Source organism: Dendropsophus ebraccatus, chromosome 6, assembly GCF_027789765.1.
Source record: "Dendropsophus ebraccatus isolate aDenEbr1 chromosome 6, aDenEbr1.pat, whole genome shotgun sequence".
In the NCBI taxonomy this organism is placed as follows: Eukaryota; Metazoa; Chordata; class Amphibia; order Anura; family Hylidae; genus Dendropsophus; species Dendropsophus ebraccatus.
In genome coordinates this window covers 71,164,159-71,181,220 of record NC_091459.1, presented here as the reverse complement: position 1 = coordinate 71,181,220, position 17,062 = coordinate 71,164,159, and the positions used below count along the sequence as shown (strand labels likewise).

The window sequence follows — 17,062 nt, the reverse complement described above, 5'->3', positions numbered from 1 at the left end:
TCATCAGCATCTGCTCCATGCAGTATGCGGAGTCCGGGAACCATCAGCTGCATCTGCTCCATGTAGTATCCGGAGTCCGGGAACCATCAGCTGCATCTGCTCCACGTAGTATCCGGAGTCCGGGAACCATCAGCTGCATCTGCTCCATGTAGTATCCGGAGTCTGGGAACCATCATCAGCATCTGCTCCATGCAGTATGCGGAGTCCGGGAACCATCAGCTGCATCTGCTCCATGTAGTATCCGGAGTCCGGGAACCATCAGCTGCATCTGCTCCATGTAGTATCCGGAGTCCGGGAACCATCATCATGGCAAATAGCTGGAAAGAGAGGCAACACACTGTATCCACCTATGGACCATGTATCACTATGTTCTTCCCAGAATATGGGCGCAAATATTATCTATCAAAGACCCAAAACTGTTACATTCAGATTTATTTTGTACGTGTGAAGTAATTTTATTCTAATAAGATGTAATTATAGTTATAGATTAGTAACACAGGTCTGCAGTTTATCAGGAGAAATGTCTCTTTCCCTATGGGCTGTAATATAGCAGGTACAAGCTCTCAGCCACCTGGCACTGATGGTACAGGAGCTTCTGTCTTTGGGCATTGATAATATTATGGGGGTTACCCGGCTTCGCCTCCTCATTAGACACAGTAAGTGTCATTTATCATTATAACCTGTTGGAGGCGCTCCGCAGAGGCGGATCCAGTTTTCCTTTTTCTAGGACATCACTGAGATCTGGGCTAGAAATGAACGTCCCTAATATTTGCCCTGATATAAAACTACAGATTTGTGGCTATTAGAACCAGAAGGAAAATACAGGAAAAAAAGGTCAAAATATCTATTAAACCTTTTCTTTATTTGTTTCTATCCCAAATAAAACTGCCATGTTCCTTATTTCCTTGCTCTTTTCTTCTTATAATTTCCATAGACGGCACTCACAGACTGATGTATTGTAAACTTTACTCTATGTGCATTCTTTCCAATCTGACACTGTGCTCTCTGCTGCCACCTCTGTCCATGTCAGGAACTGTCCTGAGCAGGAGAGGTTTTCTATGGGGATTTGCTACTGCTCTGACAGTTCCTGACATGGACAGAGGTGGCAGCAGAGAGCACTGTATCAGACTGGAGAAAATACACCACTTTCTGCAAGGCATACAGCAGCTGATAAGTACTGGAAGAGTTCTTGAAATTTTTAAATAGAAGTAATTTACAGATCTGTTTAACTTTCTGATACCAGATTATCTAAAAACATTTTTTTCTCCAGAGTCCCCCTTTAATATGTACATCCAGGACGCAGCAAATGTGCAATAAAGTAAAGTGCAAAAAGTGTTATGTTTAAATTACCTATCTGAGCGCCGGCCTTGTTCTCTGTGTCGCCCCCTGGTGTCACCTCCTCCGCCCGGCACTGTCCGCTCCCAGAGTCGCCAGGTTGGTATTTTTTGATCTGGAGAGAGGGATCCTGAGAAGCTGAGCGCACACACACCCTGGAGAACATGAGGACTAGGATGAGTGGAGAGCGGGGGAAGAGTTCCCTGTTATCAGTGGCAGCAGGAGAGAGACAGAGCACACACACAGGAGGCACAGAGGGACGGAGCGCACACACAGGAGGCACAGAGAGAAAGAGCGCACACACAGGGGGCATAGTGAGACGGAGCGCACACACAGGAGGCACAGCAAGACGGAGCGCACACACAGGAGGCATAGAGAGACGGAGCGCACACACAGGAGGCACAGAGAGACGGAGCGCACACACAGGAGGCACAGCAAGACGGAGCGCACACACAGGAGGCATAGAGAGACGGAGCGCACACACAGGAGGCACAGAGAGACGGAGCGCACACACAGGAGGCACAGCAAGACGGAGCGCACACACACGAGGCATAGAGAGACGGAGCGCACACACAGGAGGCACAGAGAGATGGAGCGCACACACAGGAGGCACAGAGAGACGGAGCGCACACACAGGAGGCATAGAGAGATGGAGCGCACACACAGGAGGCACAGAGAGACGGAGCGCACACACAGGAGGCACAGAGAGGGAGCGCACACACAGGAGGCACAGAGAGACGGAGCGCACACACAGGAGGCACAGAGGAACGGAGCGCACACACAGGAGGCACAGAGAGATGAAGCGCACATACAGGAGGCACAGAGAGACGAAGCGCACACACAGGAGGCATAGAGAGATGGAGCGCACGCAGGAGGCACAGAGGGACGGAGCGCACACACAGGAAGCACAGAGAGACGGTGCGCACACACAGGAGGCACAAAGAGAGGGAGCGCACACACAGGAAGCACAGAGGGTCGGAGCGCACACACAGGAGGCACAGAGAGAGGGAGCGCACACACAGGAAGCACAGAGAGAGGGAGCGCACACACAGGAGGCACAGAGAGAGGGAGCGCACACAGAGGAGGCATAGAGAGATGGAGCGCACACAGGAGGCACAGAGAGACGGAGCGCGCACACAGGAGGCATAGAGAGACGGAGCGCACACACAGGAGGCATACATGACCCGAGAGGAAACCAGGGGGGGACACTGCCCGGACTGCAAGTGAGGAGCTATGTGTACTGCCCCTGAACCTTTGACAGTGGCTGCGTGGCCTGCCGGGAGAGGAGGGTGCTGATCTTATAGGGGAGGTCACAGCAGCAGAGAGGATGTCAGGAGAGGAGGGTGCTGATCTCTAGGGGAGGTCACAGCAGCACAGAGGATGTCAGGAGAGGAGGGTGCTGATCTTATAGGGGAGGTAACAGCAGCAGAGAGCATGTCAGGAGAGGAGGGTGCTGATCTCTAGGGGAGGTCACAGCAGCACAGAGGATGTCAGGAGAGGAGGGTGCTGATCTTATAGGGGAGGTCATAGCAGCACAAAGGATGTCAGGAGAGGAGGGTGCTGATCTCTAGGGGAGGTCACAGCAGCACAGAGGATGTCAGGAGAATAGGGTGCTGATCTCATAGGGGAGGTCCCAGCAGCACAGAGGATGTCAGGCGAGGACGGTGCTGATCTTATAAGAGAGGTCACAGCAGCACAGAGGATGTCAGGAGAGGAGGGTGCTGATCTTATAGGAGAGGTCACAGCAGCACAGAGGATGTCAGGCAGGGGCGTAACTAGAAATGGCTGGGCCCCATAGCAAACTTTTGATTGGGGCCCCACCCCCTTTCGATCTACCACTACGCCATCAACACACTCAGCTCTACACAGGTTCTATACACCATATAAATTACAGTACAGTTACATCAGGTGACTTACAGGAGACGTCTTCTCTGATCGGAGTTCTTCCCTTTTCATTTTCTTTTCCATCTGCCCTGGGCCGTTATGAGAACCTTTCCGGGCCACGAATCCACAGAATCTGCCAGACAGACATATTAGGCTCCACACTCTGTCACCATCCTCATCTCTACCAACTGCACATCTGTATTGGCCCCTTTACACCCACATTTAGTGGGTAGACTGACTCTATGTGATCCCATTTTAGTATATGGCCCTCCTCTCTGTCGCCCCTCCTTATAGATAGCTTCCTTATGTTCCCCCCCCCTCCCGCTGTCCCCCTTATAGATGCCCCCCCATGTTGTCCCCTTATAGATGGTCCCCTATGTTGCCCCCCCTATAGATGGCCCCCTCTTCCCCTATATTGTCCCCTTATAGATGGCCCCCTTTCCCCCTTTATTGTCCCCTTATAGATGTTCCCCTCTCCCCCAATGTTGTACGTTTATATCCCCCTCTGCCCCTATGTTGTCCCCCTCTCCCCCTATGTTCTCCCCTTATAGATGGCCCTCTCTCCCCCCCCCCCCTTATAGATGTCCCCCTCCCCCCCTTCCTTATAGATGGTCCCTCTCTACCCCCTCCCTTATAGATGCCCCCCTCTCCCCCCCTTCCTTATAGATGTCCCCCTCCCCCCCTTCCTTATAGATGGTCCCTCTCTACCCCCTCCCTTATAGATGCCCCCCTCTCCCCCCCTTCCTTATAGATGGTCCCTCTCTACTCCCTCCCTTATAGATGCCCCCCTCTCCCCCCCTTCCTTATAGATGTCCCCCTCCCCCCCTTTCTTATAGATGGTCCCTCTCTACCCCCTCCCTTATAGATGCCCCCCTCTCCCCCCCCTTCCTTATAGATGTCCCCCTCCCCCCTTCCTTATAGATGCCCCCTTCTCTTCTCCCCCCTTCCTTATAGATGCCCCCTTCTCTCCCCCCCCCTTCCTTATAGATGCCCCCTTCTCTTCTCCCCCCCTTCCTTATAGATGCCCCCTTCTCTTCCCCCCCTTCCATATAGATGCCCCCTTCCTTATAGATGCCCCCCTCTCTTCCCCCCCCCTTCCTTATAGATGCCCCCTTCTCTTCTCCCCCCCTTCCTTATAGATGCCCTCTTCTCTTGCCCCCCCTTCCTTATAGATGCCCCCTTCTCTTCTCCCCCCCTTCCTTATAGATGCCCCCTTCTCTTCCCCCCCTTCCATATAGATGCCCCCTTCCTTATAGATGCCCCCCTCTTCCTTATAGATGCCCCCTTCCGAGGAAAGCAAGTTTAAAAAAAAGAAAAAAACTCACCTAACAACACGCTCCCCCGTCGAGCCTTTTTCCTGTCACCCCGTCTGATGCCGCGTCTCAGCCCCGGCAGCGCGCGTATCATAGAGTTCTGTGTGGGCCTGTGGCCGCGACTTCCGGCACACGTCTCTGTGCCGGAAGTCGAACCGCAGCACTAGCCCACACAGAACTCTATGATACGCGCGCTGCCGGGGCTAGGACGCGGCATCAGACGGCAGCCGCGCACCAGACGGGGTGACAGGTGCGCTGTGGACCGGTCCCGTGCTCCTCCTGGCCCAGTGACTCCTTTTCCCTATGGTTGGGGAAAGGAGTCTCCGGGTCGGGAGGAGCACGGGACCGGCCCCCGGCTACAGCACCCGGGAGGCATGCTCAGCCGCCGGGTGCTGCAGGAGATGTAAGCTCCAGGGGCCCGCGTTACGGGCCCCTGATGCGGCGGGGCCCCGTAGCAGCCACTACGGCTGCTACGGCGGTAGTTCCGCCAGTGATGTCAGGAGAGGAGGGTGTTGATCTTATAGGGGAGATGACAGGGTTCCAGCAGCACAGAGGATGTCAGGAGAGGAGGGTGCTGATCTTATAGGAGAGGTCACAGCAGCACAGAGGATGTCAGGAGAGGAGGGTGTTGATCTTATAGGGGAGGTCACAGGGTCCCAGCAGCACAGAGGATGTCAGGAGAGGAGGGTGCTGATCTTATAGGGGAGATGACAGGGTTCCACCAGCACAGAGGATGTCAGGAGAAGAGGGTGCTGATCTTATAGGAGAGGTCACAGCAGCACAGAGGATGTCAGAAGAGGAGGGTGTTGATCTTATAGGGGAGGTCACAGGGTCCCAGCAGCACAGAGGATGTCAGGAGAGGAGGGGTGCTGATCTTTTAGGAGAGGTCACAGCAGCACAGAGGATGTCAGGAGAGGAGGATGCTGATCTTATAGGGGAGGTCACAGCAGCACAGAAGATGTCAGGAGAGGAGGGTGCTGATTGCGGGTGCAGGGCGCTGTCAGTTTGCTTGGTGCTGTACACATTGTGCAGTGTGTGCAGCCACTCTGGGAGGAGGAAAAAGAGGAGAGCGGCTGAAAGTTACTTAACTTTAGAAAGTGTCTGCATGGCCTGCTGGCAGGGGCGGTCTTGGCATTTCTGGGGCCCCAAGCAAAGTCATGTCTGGGGGCCCCCCCATGCCCCCCCTCCTCGACATGCGCTGCCCCCCCCTTAGGTTATATAGTCCTCTTATAACCCTCCTACCACCATACAGAGATTACATATCACCTCAAAACTGCTCTGAACAAAACAGGAAGATATTACCAATGATTCCATAACATAATACTGACACACCATGACCCCTATCACTACAGACCCTATAGCAGAGTGCAGTTACATCCAGTGACTAACAGGAGGCGTCTTCTCTGATCAGCGTCTTTTACTTCTTTTTCTTTCTCTCTCCATCCAGCGTGAGCCACCTTGAAGTCTTCTCCCGGCTGGTAATCTTCCCTCCAGAATCTGTCAGAGAAATATTTTAGGCTCCAACACATACAGTAGTTAGGTCCCCTCTACGTCTATATAGTAGTTACGCCCCTCTGTGCCCCCACAGATTAAAGGTGTCCCTGTGCTCCCACTTAATAATTAGGTATGTTCTGTGCCCCAGTATAGTAGTGAGGCATATACTTCTGTGCAGTCCCAATGTAATTAAGACCGCTGTGTGCTGCCCCCAGTTATATAGACCCCTTGTGCGTTGCCGACAGTAGTATATACCTCTTGTGTGCTGTCCCCAGTGGTATATAGACCCCCCTGTGTGCTCCCGCAGTTATATATAGACCTATGTGATCCCCCAGTTATACATAGCCCCCCTGTGTGCTCCCCCAGTATACTATATAGACCCCCTGTGTGCTGCTCCCAGTCGTATATACCCCGTGTGCTCCCCCCAGTTGTATATACCCCCCGTGTGCTGCCCCCAGTTGTATATACCCCGTGTGCTGCCCCCAGTTTTATATACCCCCTGTGTGCTCCCCCACTTGTATATAGCCTCCCTGTGAGCTCCCCCACTTGTATATAGCCCCCCTGTGTGCTCCCCCCTTATATAGCCCCCCTGTGAGCTCCCCCACTTGTATATAGCCCCCTGTGAGCTCCCCCACTTGTATATAGCCCCCTGTGAGCTCCCCCACTTGTATATAGCCCCCTGTGACTTCCCTTACTTGTATATAGCCCCCTGTGTGCCCCCGTTTATATAGCCCCCTGTGCGCTCCCCCACTTGTATAGAGCCCCCCTGTGTGCTCCCCTGTTTATATAGCCCCCCTGTGCGCTCCCCCGTTTATATAGACCCCCACTGTGTGCTCCCCCGTTTATATAGCCCCCCCTGTGCGCTCCCGCATTTATATAGCCCCCCTGTGCGCTCCCCCCGTTTATATAGCCCCCCTGTGCGCTCGCCCCATTTATATAGCCCCCCTGTGCGCTCCCCCCGTTTATATAGCCCCCTGTGCGCTCCCCCCGTTTATATAGCCCCCTGTGCGCTCCTCCCATTTTATATAGGCCCCCACTGTGTGCTCTACCTCCTATATAGTATATAACAGAAAAAAACAACAAAAAACATTTTTACTCACCTGGGACCGGCATTTCCTCTTCTCGTCTCTTCTCTTCCCTCTTGTGGCTGCGGGAAGTGTTTCCCCTGCGGTCACAAGAGGCCGCTCTCCCGTTGTCATGGCCTCTTGTGACCGCAGGGAAAACACTTCCTGCGGCCACAAGAGTGACTGACAGGGAGGGAGCCAATGGCTCCTGCCCTGTCAGTGCCAGAGCGGGGCCCCCCTGGATGTCTGGGGCCCCACGCAATTGCGTGGGATGCTTGGTGCCCAAGACCGCTACTGCCTGCCGGGAGAGGAGGGGGCTGTCACTGCGTGCGGCTGCAGCCATGGCAACATGCACAGTGTGGGGCTGTCAGGACTACAAGTCTCAAGAACCCTGATGCTGAGAGTTGTTGTTATATTGGAAGGCTGCTGCTGTAACACTGCAACTCCCAGCATACCTCATTGTGCACTTTAACTCCCAGCATACCTCCTTGTGCACTACAACTCCCAGCATACCTCCTTGTGCACTACAACTCCCAGCATACCTCATTGTGCACTACAACTCCCAGCATACCTTCTTGTGCACAACAACTATCATAGCCGCAGTCTGGGGGCCCTCCCCCCAGACTGCAGCTATGATAGTTGTTGTGCACAAGGAGGTATATTTGTATAGTTTTTTTGAGGTATCGAACTGGTATTGAGTATCATAATAAAAAAGCTGGTATGGTGACATCACTAGCAGGGCCTAGGCCTGTAATGCCTCTCTGTGCTTGCTCCCACCTCTCTGCATTTCAGTAACTGTCCAGGGCTGGATTGTGTCCTCCTTTACCGGAAGAATATTGCGCTTGCTCCACTGCTAGCGGGGTGGTTCACAATGGGGGCCCAGGCTGGGCCCAAGTTGCATTTAATCCGCTGCTGCTTCTTGCAGGACATACAGCAGCTGATAAGTACTGGACTTTTTTTATACAGAAATAGGTTACAAATTAGTTTAACTTATTGACACCAGGTGATTTAAAAACTATTTTTTAAAGATGTGAAGCAAGGACTAAACATATTATAAATGCCATTTTTCCTATTGCCCTGGGGTCCTCAGGGTTTTCAGGGCTGCATACACCTTGTAATGTATACTCAACCAGGGTGGATATACAGGACGCCAAGATCAAGGAAATCTGTCTGGTTCGTAGCAGGTAGAGAGCTGCATACACAAGCATGTGGACGGGTTGTACAACCGCTAGTCACAGCGCCGGCGTCAGCACCCGGCTTACCTGGGCAAGTGACGGGCCCTGTTAGCAGCTAGCAGAACGTGATGACAGGTGTATTTTGGCAACAGCTTAACAGTCGCTTGTTAGGAAACTCACTTGTGGGACAGTTTCTTTAGTGCAGCGCTCTCTAACATGTGACTTTCCAGTTGCTGCAAAACTACAACCCCCATTGTGCACTGCTGGCAAGGAATAATGGCCGTTATAGTTTGGCAACAGCTGAAAAGTCACTGACTGGGAAAGAAAGATTTAGGAAAACTGTTTATTTAATCCAGTGTTCTCCAACAAGTGACTCACTCTCCAGTTGCTGCAAAACGACAACTTCCATCACGCACTACTGGAAGGACATGATGGGAGTTGTATTTTGGCACCAGCTGAAGAACTAGTGGTTGGGAAACAATGATTTAGGAGGACAGTGGCACAATTTATCTAGGGGTGCAGTGACGGGGGGCATTGTCATAATTCATAAGTGCAAAGTTATTTTTGCACCAAGAGAAGGGCTAACTACAGACTGAAGGACAAGGTGCAGCTCACCTACAGATGGGGGGCACAAAGAGGGTCCTGTTACTGTTTGGGAGCTCTATGCCACCATGTATTGGGCTGTAAAAATCTGCAACATATCCTCCATGTCTGAACTCACCCTACATCATTCTGAGAAGCCATAAAAGCCTATTTCACATCTGACATTGTATAGTGGGGGACTAGCTAAGGCTAGGTTCACAATGTGTTTTATCCTATACGTTTAACGTATACATTTTATGGAAAAAACGGATGCAACTACCGATGCAATTGTGTGCCATCCGGTTGGATCCGGTTGGATCCGGTTGGAACCGGTTGGATCCAGTTTTTCCATTGACTTGTAAACAACAACAACAACAACAACCTGACAACGTGTCTGGGCATGCTCATGACATCACTACGACAAGCAGTGACATCACGTAAGTGACATAATTGGTGATGTCATCCAAGGGCCCTATAAGAGAAGGTGCAGAGCCCCAGAATCTCTGTTCTTAGGGACTCACTAGCGATCACACTGTTGGTATTACCTTGCTTTCTGCCTGTGTATACTGATAGTCATTTCTAGTGTTTTCGATTTTCGTCAATCCATGGAGAGAGAGGAGAGGATTGAGAGGGAGCTTGCCATTTTTGGCAACCTCCTGTGCTATCTGGTTCCAATCCTAGTGGGCTGTCTTTCCACCAGACAACCACTCAGCATGATTGAACCCTTCATCAACCCGCTGAGCTGGGGCAATTCCATCAGCGACCCGCTCAGCTGGGACAATATCACCTTGAGCCTGAGGCCAAACAGCACCATCACAGACCAGACCAGCTGTAAGATTACCCCCATCCTGCAGAGGCCCAATTACACCACCAGAAACCTGCAGCGTCCAAACACCACCATTGAAGACCTGCCCGACTGTGACCTGATGTCCATCACCAGTCATGTCCAGAGCGCAGCAACCGCCTTCACTGACCTGCTTAGCTGGCTGACTGCTGTTAGCGATGTGCTCAGCTGGACATCCACTACCAGTCGCCTGCTGAGCTGGACTTTCAGTGATAGCGCCCTGCTGACCTGGATCACGGCTGCTGTAGAGAGAGTGAGTGTGATCACCACCATCTGTGATTACATCAACTGGATCTGCAGCACCAGAGACCTCATCATCTGGACCACCACCCTCACCCGCAGCAGCTTCCTGGACATCTGGACAACCACAGCCACCTGGATCACCAACACCACCACCGGTGAGCTGACAACGTTGATTTCCACCGTCACCGCCAGTGATCTGCAGAGCGCACTGAGCAGCATAAGTGAGAAGCTGGTGTGGATTGCCACAACCCTCCAGCTTCTCACTTGGCTGACCAGTCGCTGCAACAGGTGCGCTTGGCTGCTAACTGCGGGTGAGGCGTTGTCCTGGATGAACACTACAAGCAGGATGCTGATCGGCGCCCTACAGGGCATCAGACTTATTGTGCGATGTCTGTCCAGTACCGAGGAGCTGAGGAAATGCCTGGCCATCATTTCTGAAGAAGTGCTAAGCGGCTTCCCCGCCACCACCACCACAGCACGCTCCGAGGGACATCCCTACCGCCGACAGCGAATCATTTGAAATGATGGGACAACATCACCAGGGGCCTGCAGTTCCATCAGAGAGCAGCCCAGCTGGAAGATTACCACCAACCTGCAGAGGCCCAATTCCACCATCACCAACCTGCAGCGTAGCAACTCCAGCACCATCAAAATGCAGAGCCCAAACAACACCATTGGAGACCTGCCCAACTGGAATATGACCACCTGTGACCTCATTTCCATCAGCAGCCATCTCCAGAGTGCAGCAACCACCTTCACTGACCTGCTTAGCTGGACATCCACCACCAGCCGCCTGCTGAGCTGAACTTTCACTAATAGTGACCTGCTGACCTGGATCACAGCTGCTGTAGAGCCAGTGAGTGTGATCACCACCGCCTGTGATTTCATCACCTGGATCTGCAGCACAAGAGATCTGATCATCTGGACCACCACCCTCACCAGCTTCCTGGAGATCTGGATGACCACAGCCACCTGGATCACCACTACTACTGCCGGTGAGCGGATCACGTGGATTTCCACCATCAGCACCAGCGATCTGCAAGCAATCACATTGAGTGAGACATTGTCCTGGACTACAACCACCAGCAGGATGCTGATCGGCTTCCTACAGAGCATCAGACTGATCCTGCGATGCTTCACCAGTACCGAGGAGCTGAGGAAATGCCTGGCCATCATCTCCAAGAAAGTGCTCAGCGGCTTCCCCGCCGCCACCACCACAGCACGCTCCGAGGGACATCCTGACCGCCGACAGCGAATAATTTAATAACTCAAATAAAGGTTTTTCTTGTTGCCAAAAATGTGTACTTTTTTATGTCACTATACATTGTAGTAAGGTGTGCAAGGGTGTAAGTGTGTAATAATGATAATGTGGGACACTAAAAACACCATACACCACCTCTCTTACACTGTACCTGTCAGCTCTGCCCCCCCCAAAGATGGCCGCTCTGCCGTACTCACCGTTATTGTGTGAGGTGAGGAGGAAAGGTGAACTACAACCATGGTGAACGGCACACAGGAGCGCCCCCTGCTGGTCACTCTCCTTCTCCAGCTCTTCCCTCTGCCACTGGCTGTAGGAGTATACGCTGCCCAAACGAAAACACCCGGGGGGGGAGTCTCAGTAGATTTATCCTTGTTTCCAGATAGTAACCAATCACAGCTCAGCTTTCACATATTATTTGCCTTGGTAAAGTGAAAGAGGAGCTCTGATTGGTTGCTATGGGCTACTAAGGGAAATGTATTGTGCTGCTGTAGTAAGAGACCCAAAGCAACCAATCACAGCTGAGCTTCATTTCTCACATTGCTCTGGGAACATGAAAGCTGAGTTGTGATTGGTTGCTATGGGCAACAAAGAGACTCTTACCATTAGAAAGCTTAAAGAGGTATTCCCCACAAGAGCTAAAATAATGTAATGCTCCCAAACCTAGCTGGCCTTACTCACCAAGTCCCTCTGAGTATTTTGAGACGTCTCCCATCTTTCTAGCTGCTGCCGTTCCTGAGTTACAAGTTTTTCTAAAAGCCGATCTATATCCAAGATAGGAAACTACATTTCCCATCATGCAATGCTTCTGCCTGATAATGGTGAAGTAGCAGAGCTGAGACAATGAAGGAGATGATGACAGTGTAGCAGAGCTGAGTTGGCGGTGACAGTGTAGCAGAGCTGAGTTGGCGGTGACGCTGTAGCAGAGCTGAGTTGGGGGTGACGCTGTAGCAAAGCTGAGTTGGCGGTGACGCTGTAGCAGAGCTGAGTTGGCGGTGACGCTGTAGCAGAGCTGAGTTGGCGGTGACGCTGTAGCAGAGCTGAGTTGGGGATGACGGTGTAGCAGAGCTGAGATTTTGGGTGAAGGTGAAGCAGAGCTGAGTTGGGGATGACGGTGTAGCAGAGCTGAGTTGGTGGTAATGGTGTAGCAGAGCTGAGTTGGGGATGACGGTGTAGCAGAGCTGAGTTGGCGGTGACGGTGTAGCAGAGCTGAGTTGGCGGTGCTGGTGTACCAGAGCAGAGTTGGCGGTGACGGTGTAGCAGAGCTGAGTTGGCGGTGACGGGGTATCAGAGCTGAGTTGGCGGTGACGGTGTAGCAGAGCTGAGTTGGCGGTGACGGGGTAGCAGAGCTGAGTTGGCGGTGACGGTGTAGCAGAACTGAGTTAACGGTGACGGTGTAGCAGAGCTGAGTTGGGGATGACGGTGTAGCAGAGCTGAAATGGGGGTGACAGTGTAGCAGAGCTGAGTTGGGGTGACGTATAGCAGAACTGAGTTGGGGGGAACATTGTAGCAGAGCTGAGTTGGGGATGACCTTGTAGCAGAGCTGAGTTGGCGGTGATGGTGTAGCAGAGCTGAGTTGGGGATAACAATGTAGCAGAGCTGAATTGGCGGTGACGGTGTAGCAGAGCTGAGTTGGCGGTGAAAAGGTAGAAGAGCTGAGTTGGCGTTGACAAGGTAGAAGAGCTGAGTTGGCGGTGACGGTGTAGCAGAGCTGAGTTGGCGGTAATGGTGTAGCAGAGCTGAGTTGGGGATGACAGTGTAGCAGAGCTGAGTTGGCGGTGACGGTGTAGCAGAGCTGAGTTGGGGATGACGGTGTAGCAGAGCTGAGTTGGGGGTGACGGTGTAGTAAAGCTGAGTTGGGGGGGACAGTGTAGCAAAGCTGAGTTGGGGATGACGGTGTAGAAGAGCTGAGTTGGCGGTGACGGTGTAGCAGAGCTGAGTTGGTGGTGACGGTGTAGCAGAGCTGAGTTTGGGGGGACGGTGTAGCAGAGCTGAGATGGCACTGACCGAGTTGCAGAGCTGAGTTGGGGGAAGGTGTAGCAGAGCGGAGTTTGCGGTGATGGTGTAGTAGAGCTGAGTTGGGGATGACGGTGTAGCAGAGCTGAGTTGGCGGTGACGGTGTACAAGAGCTGAGTTCGGGATGACGGTCTAGTAGAGCTGAGTTGGGGGGAAGGTGTAGCAGAGCTGAGTTGGCGGTGACGGTGTAGAAGAGCTGAGTTCGGGATGACGGTGTAGAAGAGCTGAGTTGGGGGTGAAGGTGTAGCAAAGCTGAGTTGGGGGGATGGTGTAGCAAAGCTGAGTTGTGGATGATGGTGTAACAGAGCTGAGTTGGCGGTGACGGTGTAGCAGAGCTGAGTTGGCGGTGACGGTGTAGCAGAGCTGAGTTGGGGGTGACGGTAAAGCAGAGCTGAGTTGGGGGGACGGTGCGGCAGAGCTGAGTTGGGGGGATGGTGTGGCAGAGCTGAGATGGCACTGACCGAGTAGCAGAGCTGAGTTGGGGGAAGGTGTAGCAGAGCTGAGTAGGCGGTGACGGTGTAGCAGAGCTGAGTTGGCGGTGACGGTGTAGCAGAGCTGAGTTGAGGGTGACAGTATAGCAGAGCTGAGTTGGGGAGGACGGTGTAGCAGAGTTGAGTTGGGGGGATGGTGTAGCAGAGCTGAGATGGCACTGACCGAGTAGCAGAGCTGAGTTGGGGGAAAGGTGTAGCAGAGCTGAGTTGGCGGTGACGGTGTAGCAGAGCTGAGTTGGTGGTGACGGTGTAGCAGAGCTGAGTTGGCGGTGACGGTGTAGCAGAGCTGAGTTGGCGGTGACGGTGTAGCAGAGCTGAAATGGGGATGACGGTGTAGCAGAGCTGAAATGGGGATGACGTAGTAGCAGAGCTGAGTTGGGGGGGACGGTGTAGCAGAGCTGAGTTGGGGATGACCTTGTAGCAGAGCTGAGTTGGCGGTGACGGTGTAGCAGAGCTGACTTGGGGATGACAATGTAGCAGAGCTGAGTTGGGGATGACAATGTAGCAGAGCTGAGTTGGCGGTGATGGTGTAGCAGAGCTGAGTTGGCGGTGACGGTGTAGCAAAGCTGAATTGGCGGTACCGGGTAACAAAGCTGAGTTGGCGGTGACGGTATAGCAGAGCTGAGTTGGGGGGGACGGTGTAGCAGAGCTGAGTTGGGGATGACCTTGTAGCAGAGCTAAGTTGGCAGTGACGGTGTAGCAAAGCTGAGTTTGGGATGACAATGTAGCAGAGCTGAATAGGCAGTGACGGTGTAGCAGAGCTAAGTTAGCGGTGACGGTGTAGAAGAGCTGAGTTGGCAGTGACAAGGTAGAAGAGCTGAGTTGGCGGTGACGGTGTAGCAGAGATGAGTTGTCGGTGACGGTGTAGAAGAGCTGAGTTGGCGGTGACAAGGTAGAAGAGCTGAGTTGGCGGTGACGGTGTAGCAGAGCTGAGTTGGGGGTGACAGTGTAGCAGAACTGAGTTGGGGGTGATGGTGTAGGAGAGCTGAGTTGGCGGTGACGGTGTAGCACAGCTGAGTTGGGGCGGACGGTGTAGCAGACCTGAGTTGGCGGTGACGGTGTAGCAGAGTTGAGTTGGCGGTGACAGTGTAGCAGAGCTGAGTTGGCACTGTCCGAGTAGCAGAGCTGAGTTGGGGGAAAGGTGTAGCAGAGCTGAGTTGGCGGTGACGGTGTAGTAGAGCTGAGTTGGGGATGACGGTGTAGCAGAGCTGAGTTGGGGGTGACGGTATAGCAGAGCTGAGTTGGGGGTGACGGTATAGCAGAGCTGAGTTGGGGGGGACGGTGTAGTAGATCTGAGTTGGGGGGACGGTGTAGTAGAGCTGAGAGGGCACTGACCAAGTAGCAGAGCTGAGTTGGGGATGACGGTGTAGCAGAGCTGAGTTGGCGGTGACGGTGTAGTAGAGCTGAGTTGGGGATGATGGTGTAGCAGAGTTGAGGTGACGGTGTAGCAGAGCTGAGTTGGCGGTGACGGTGTAGCAGAGCTGAGCTTGGGGGGGCGGTGTAGCAGAACTGAGTTGGGGGGACGGTGTAGCAGAGCTGAGATGTCACTGACCGAGTAGCAGAGCTGAGTTGGGGGGAAGAAGTAGCAGAGCGGAGTTGGCGGTGACGGTGTAGTAGAGCTGAGTTGGGGATGACAGTGTAGCAGAGCTGAGTTGGGGGTGACGGTGTAGCAGAGCTGAGTTGGCGGTGACGGTGTAGCACAGCTGAGTTGGCACTGACCGAGTAGCAGGGTTGAGTTTTGGGGAAGGTGTAGCAGAGCTGAGTTGGCGGTGACTGTGTAGTAGAGCTGAGTTGGGGATGACGGTGTAGCAGAGCTGAGTTGGCGGTGACAGTGTAGCAGAGCTGAGTTGGGGGTGACAGTGTAGCAGAGCTGAGTTGGGGGTGATGGTATAGGAGAGCTGAGTTGGCGGTGACGGTGTAGCACAGCTGAGTTGGGGCGGACGGTGAAGCAGAGCTGAGTTGGCGGTGACGGTGTAGCAGAGTTGAATTGGCGGTGACAGTGTAGCAGAGCTGAGTTGGCACTGACCGAGTAGCAGAGCTGAGTTGGGGGAAAGGTGTAGCAGAGCTGAGTTGGCGGTGACGGTGTAGTAGAGCTGAGTTGGGGATGACGGTGTAGCAGAGTTGAGTTGGGGGTGACGGTATAGCAGAGCTGAGTTGGGGGTGACGGTATAGCAGAGCTGAGTTGGGGGTGACGGTATAGCAGAGCTGAGTTGGGGGGACGGTGTAGTAGATCTGAGTTGGGGGGACGGTGTAGCAGAGCTGAGAGGGCACTGACCAAGTAGCAGAGCTGAGTTGGGGGTAATGGTGTAGCAGAGCTTAGTTGGCGGTGACGGTGTAGTAGAGCTGAGTTGGGGATGACGGTGTAGCAGAGTTGAGGTGACGGTGTAGCAGAGCTGAGTTGGCGGTGACGGTGTAGCAGAGCTGAGCTTGGGGGGACGGTGTAGCAGAACTGAGTTGGGGGGACGGTGTAGCAGAGCTGAGATGTCACTGACCGAGTAGCAGAGCTGAGTTGGGGGAAAGAAGTAGCAGAGCGGAGTTGGCGGTGACGGTGTAGTAGAGCTGAGTTGGGGATGACAGTGTAGCAGAGCTGAGTTGGCGGTGACGGTGTAGCAGAGCTAAGTTGGCGGTGACGGTGTAGCAGAGCTGAGTTGGCACTGACCGAGTAGCAGGGTTGAGTTGGGGGGAAGGTGTAGCAGAGCTGAGTTGGCGGTGACTGTGTAGTAGAGCCGAGTTGGGGATGACAATGTAGCAGAGCTGAGTTGGCGGTGACAGTGTAGCAGAGCTGAGTTGGGGGTGACAGTGTAGCAGAGCTGAGTTGGGGGTGATGGTGTAGGAGAGCTGAGTTGGCGGTGACGGTGTAGCACAGCTGAGTTGGGGCAGACGGTGTAGCAGAGCTGAGTTGGGGAAGACGGTGTAGCAGAGCTGAGTTGGCGGTGACGGTGTAGCAGAGTTGAGTTGGTGGTGACAGTGTAGCAGAGCTGAGTTGGCACTGACCGAGTAGCAGAGCTGAGTTGGGGGAAAGGTGTAGCAGAGCTGAGTTGGCGGTGACGGTGTAGTAGAGCTGAGTTGGGGATGATGGTGTAGCAAAGCTGAGTTGGGGGTGACGGTATAGCAGAGTTGAGTTGGGGGTGACGGTATAGCAGAGCTGAGTTGGGGGGACGGTTTAGCAGAGCTGAGATGGCACTGACCGAGTAGCAGAGCTGAGATGGTGAGTGCTGCGGGTGAAGGTGGTGCCCCGTGGCTGATCACGAAGGGAGGGTGCCACTTGGTGATCGTGCGTTGGTGGGGTTGGAAGGTGATCGTGGGGTCGGGTGCCGCTGGTGATAGGGAAGGCTTTCTGCGGGCGATTTTGGGGGGGGAGCT

At 53.6% G+C, this 17,062-nt stretch overlaps 1 protein-coding gene across 3 annotated transcripts in view; it reads right to left on the bottom strand.

Moving 5' to 3' along the window:
* LOC138795704 (uncharacterized) overlaps positions 1–11,592 on the bottom strand; it is a 38,926-nt gene extending 27,334 nt beyond the window's left edge. The window contains exons 1-2 of one of the 3 annotated variants that reach the window (XM_069975148.1): positions 11,393–11,592; positions 1,351–1,490 (exon numbers count right to left, since the gene is read on the bottom strand). Coding sequence is in view for 1 of the 3 variants with exons in the window: in XM_069975147.1 (XP_069831248.1) it covers positions 11,393–11,434 (42 nt within the window). In the remaining 2 variants the exon portion in view is untranslated. Of the gene's footprint in view, positions 1–1,350; positions 1,491–3,252; positions 3,404–11,392 lie in introns of those variants that run through there. The other 2 variants (XM_069975149.1, XM_069975147.1) reach the window with 2 other exon arrangements.
* Positions 11,593–17,062: the final 5,470 nt, after the last annotated feature.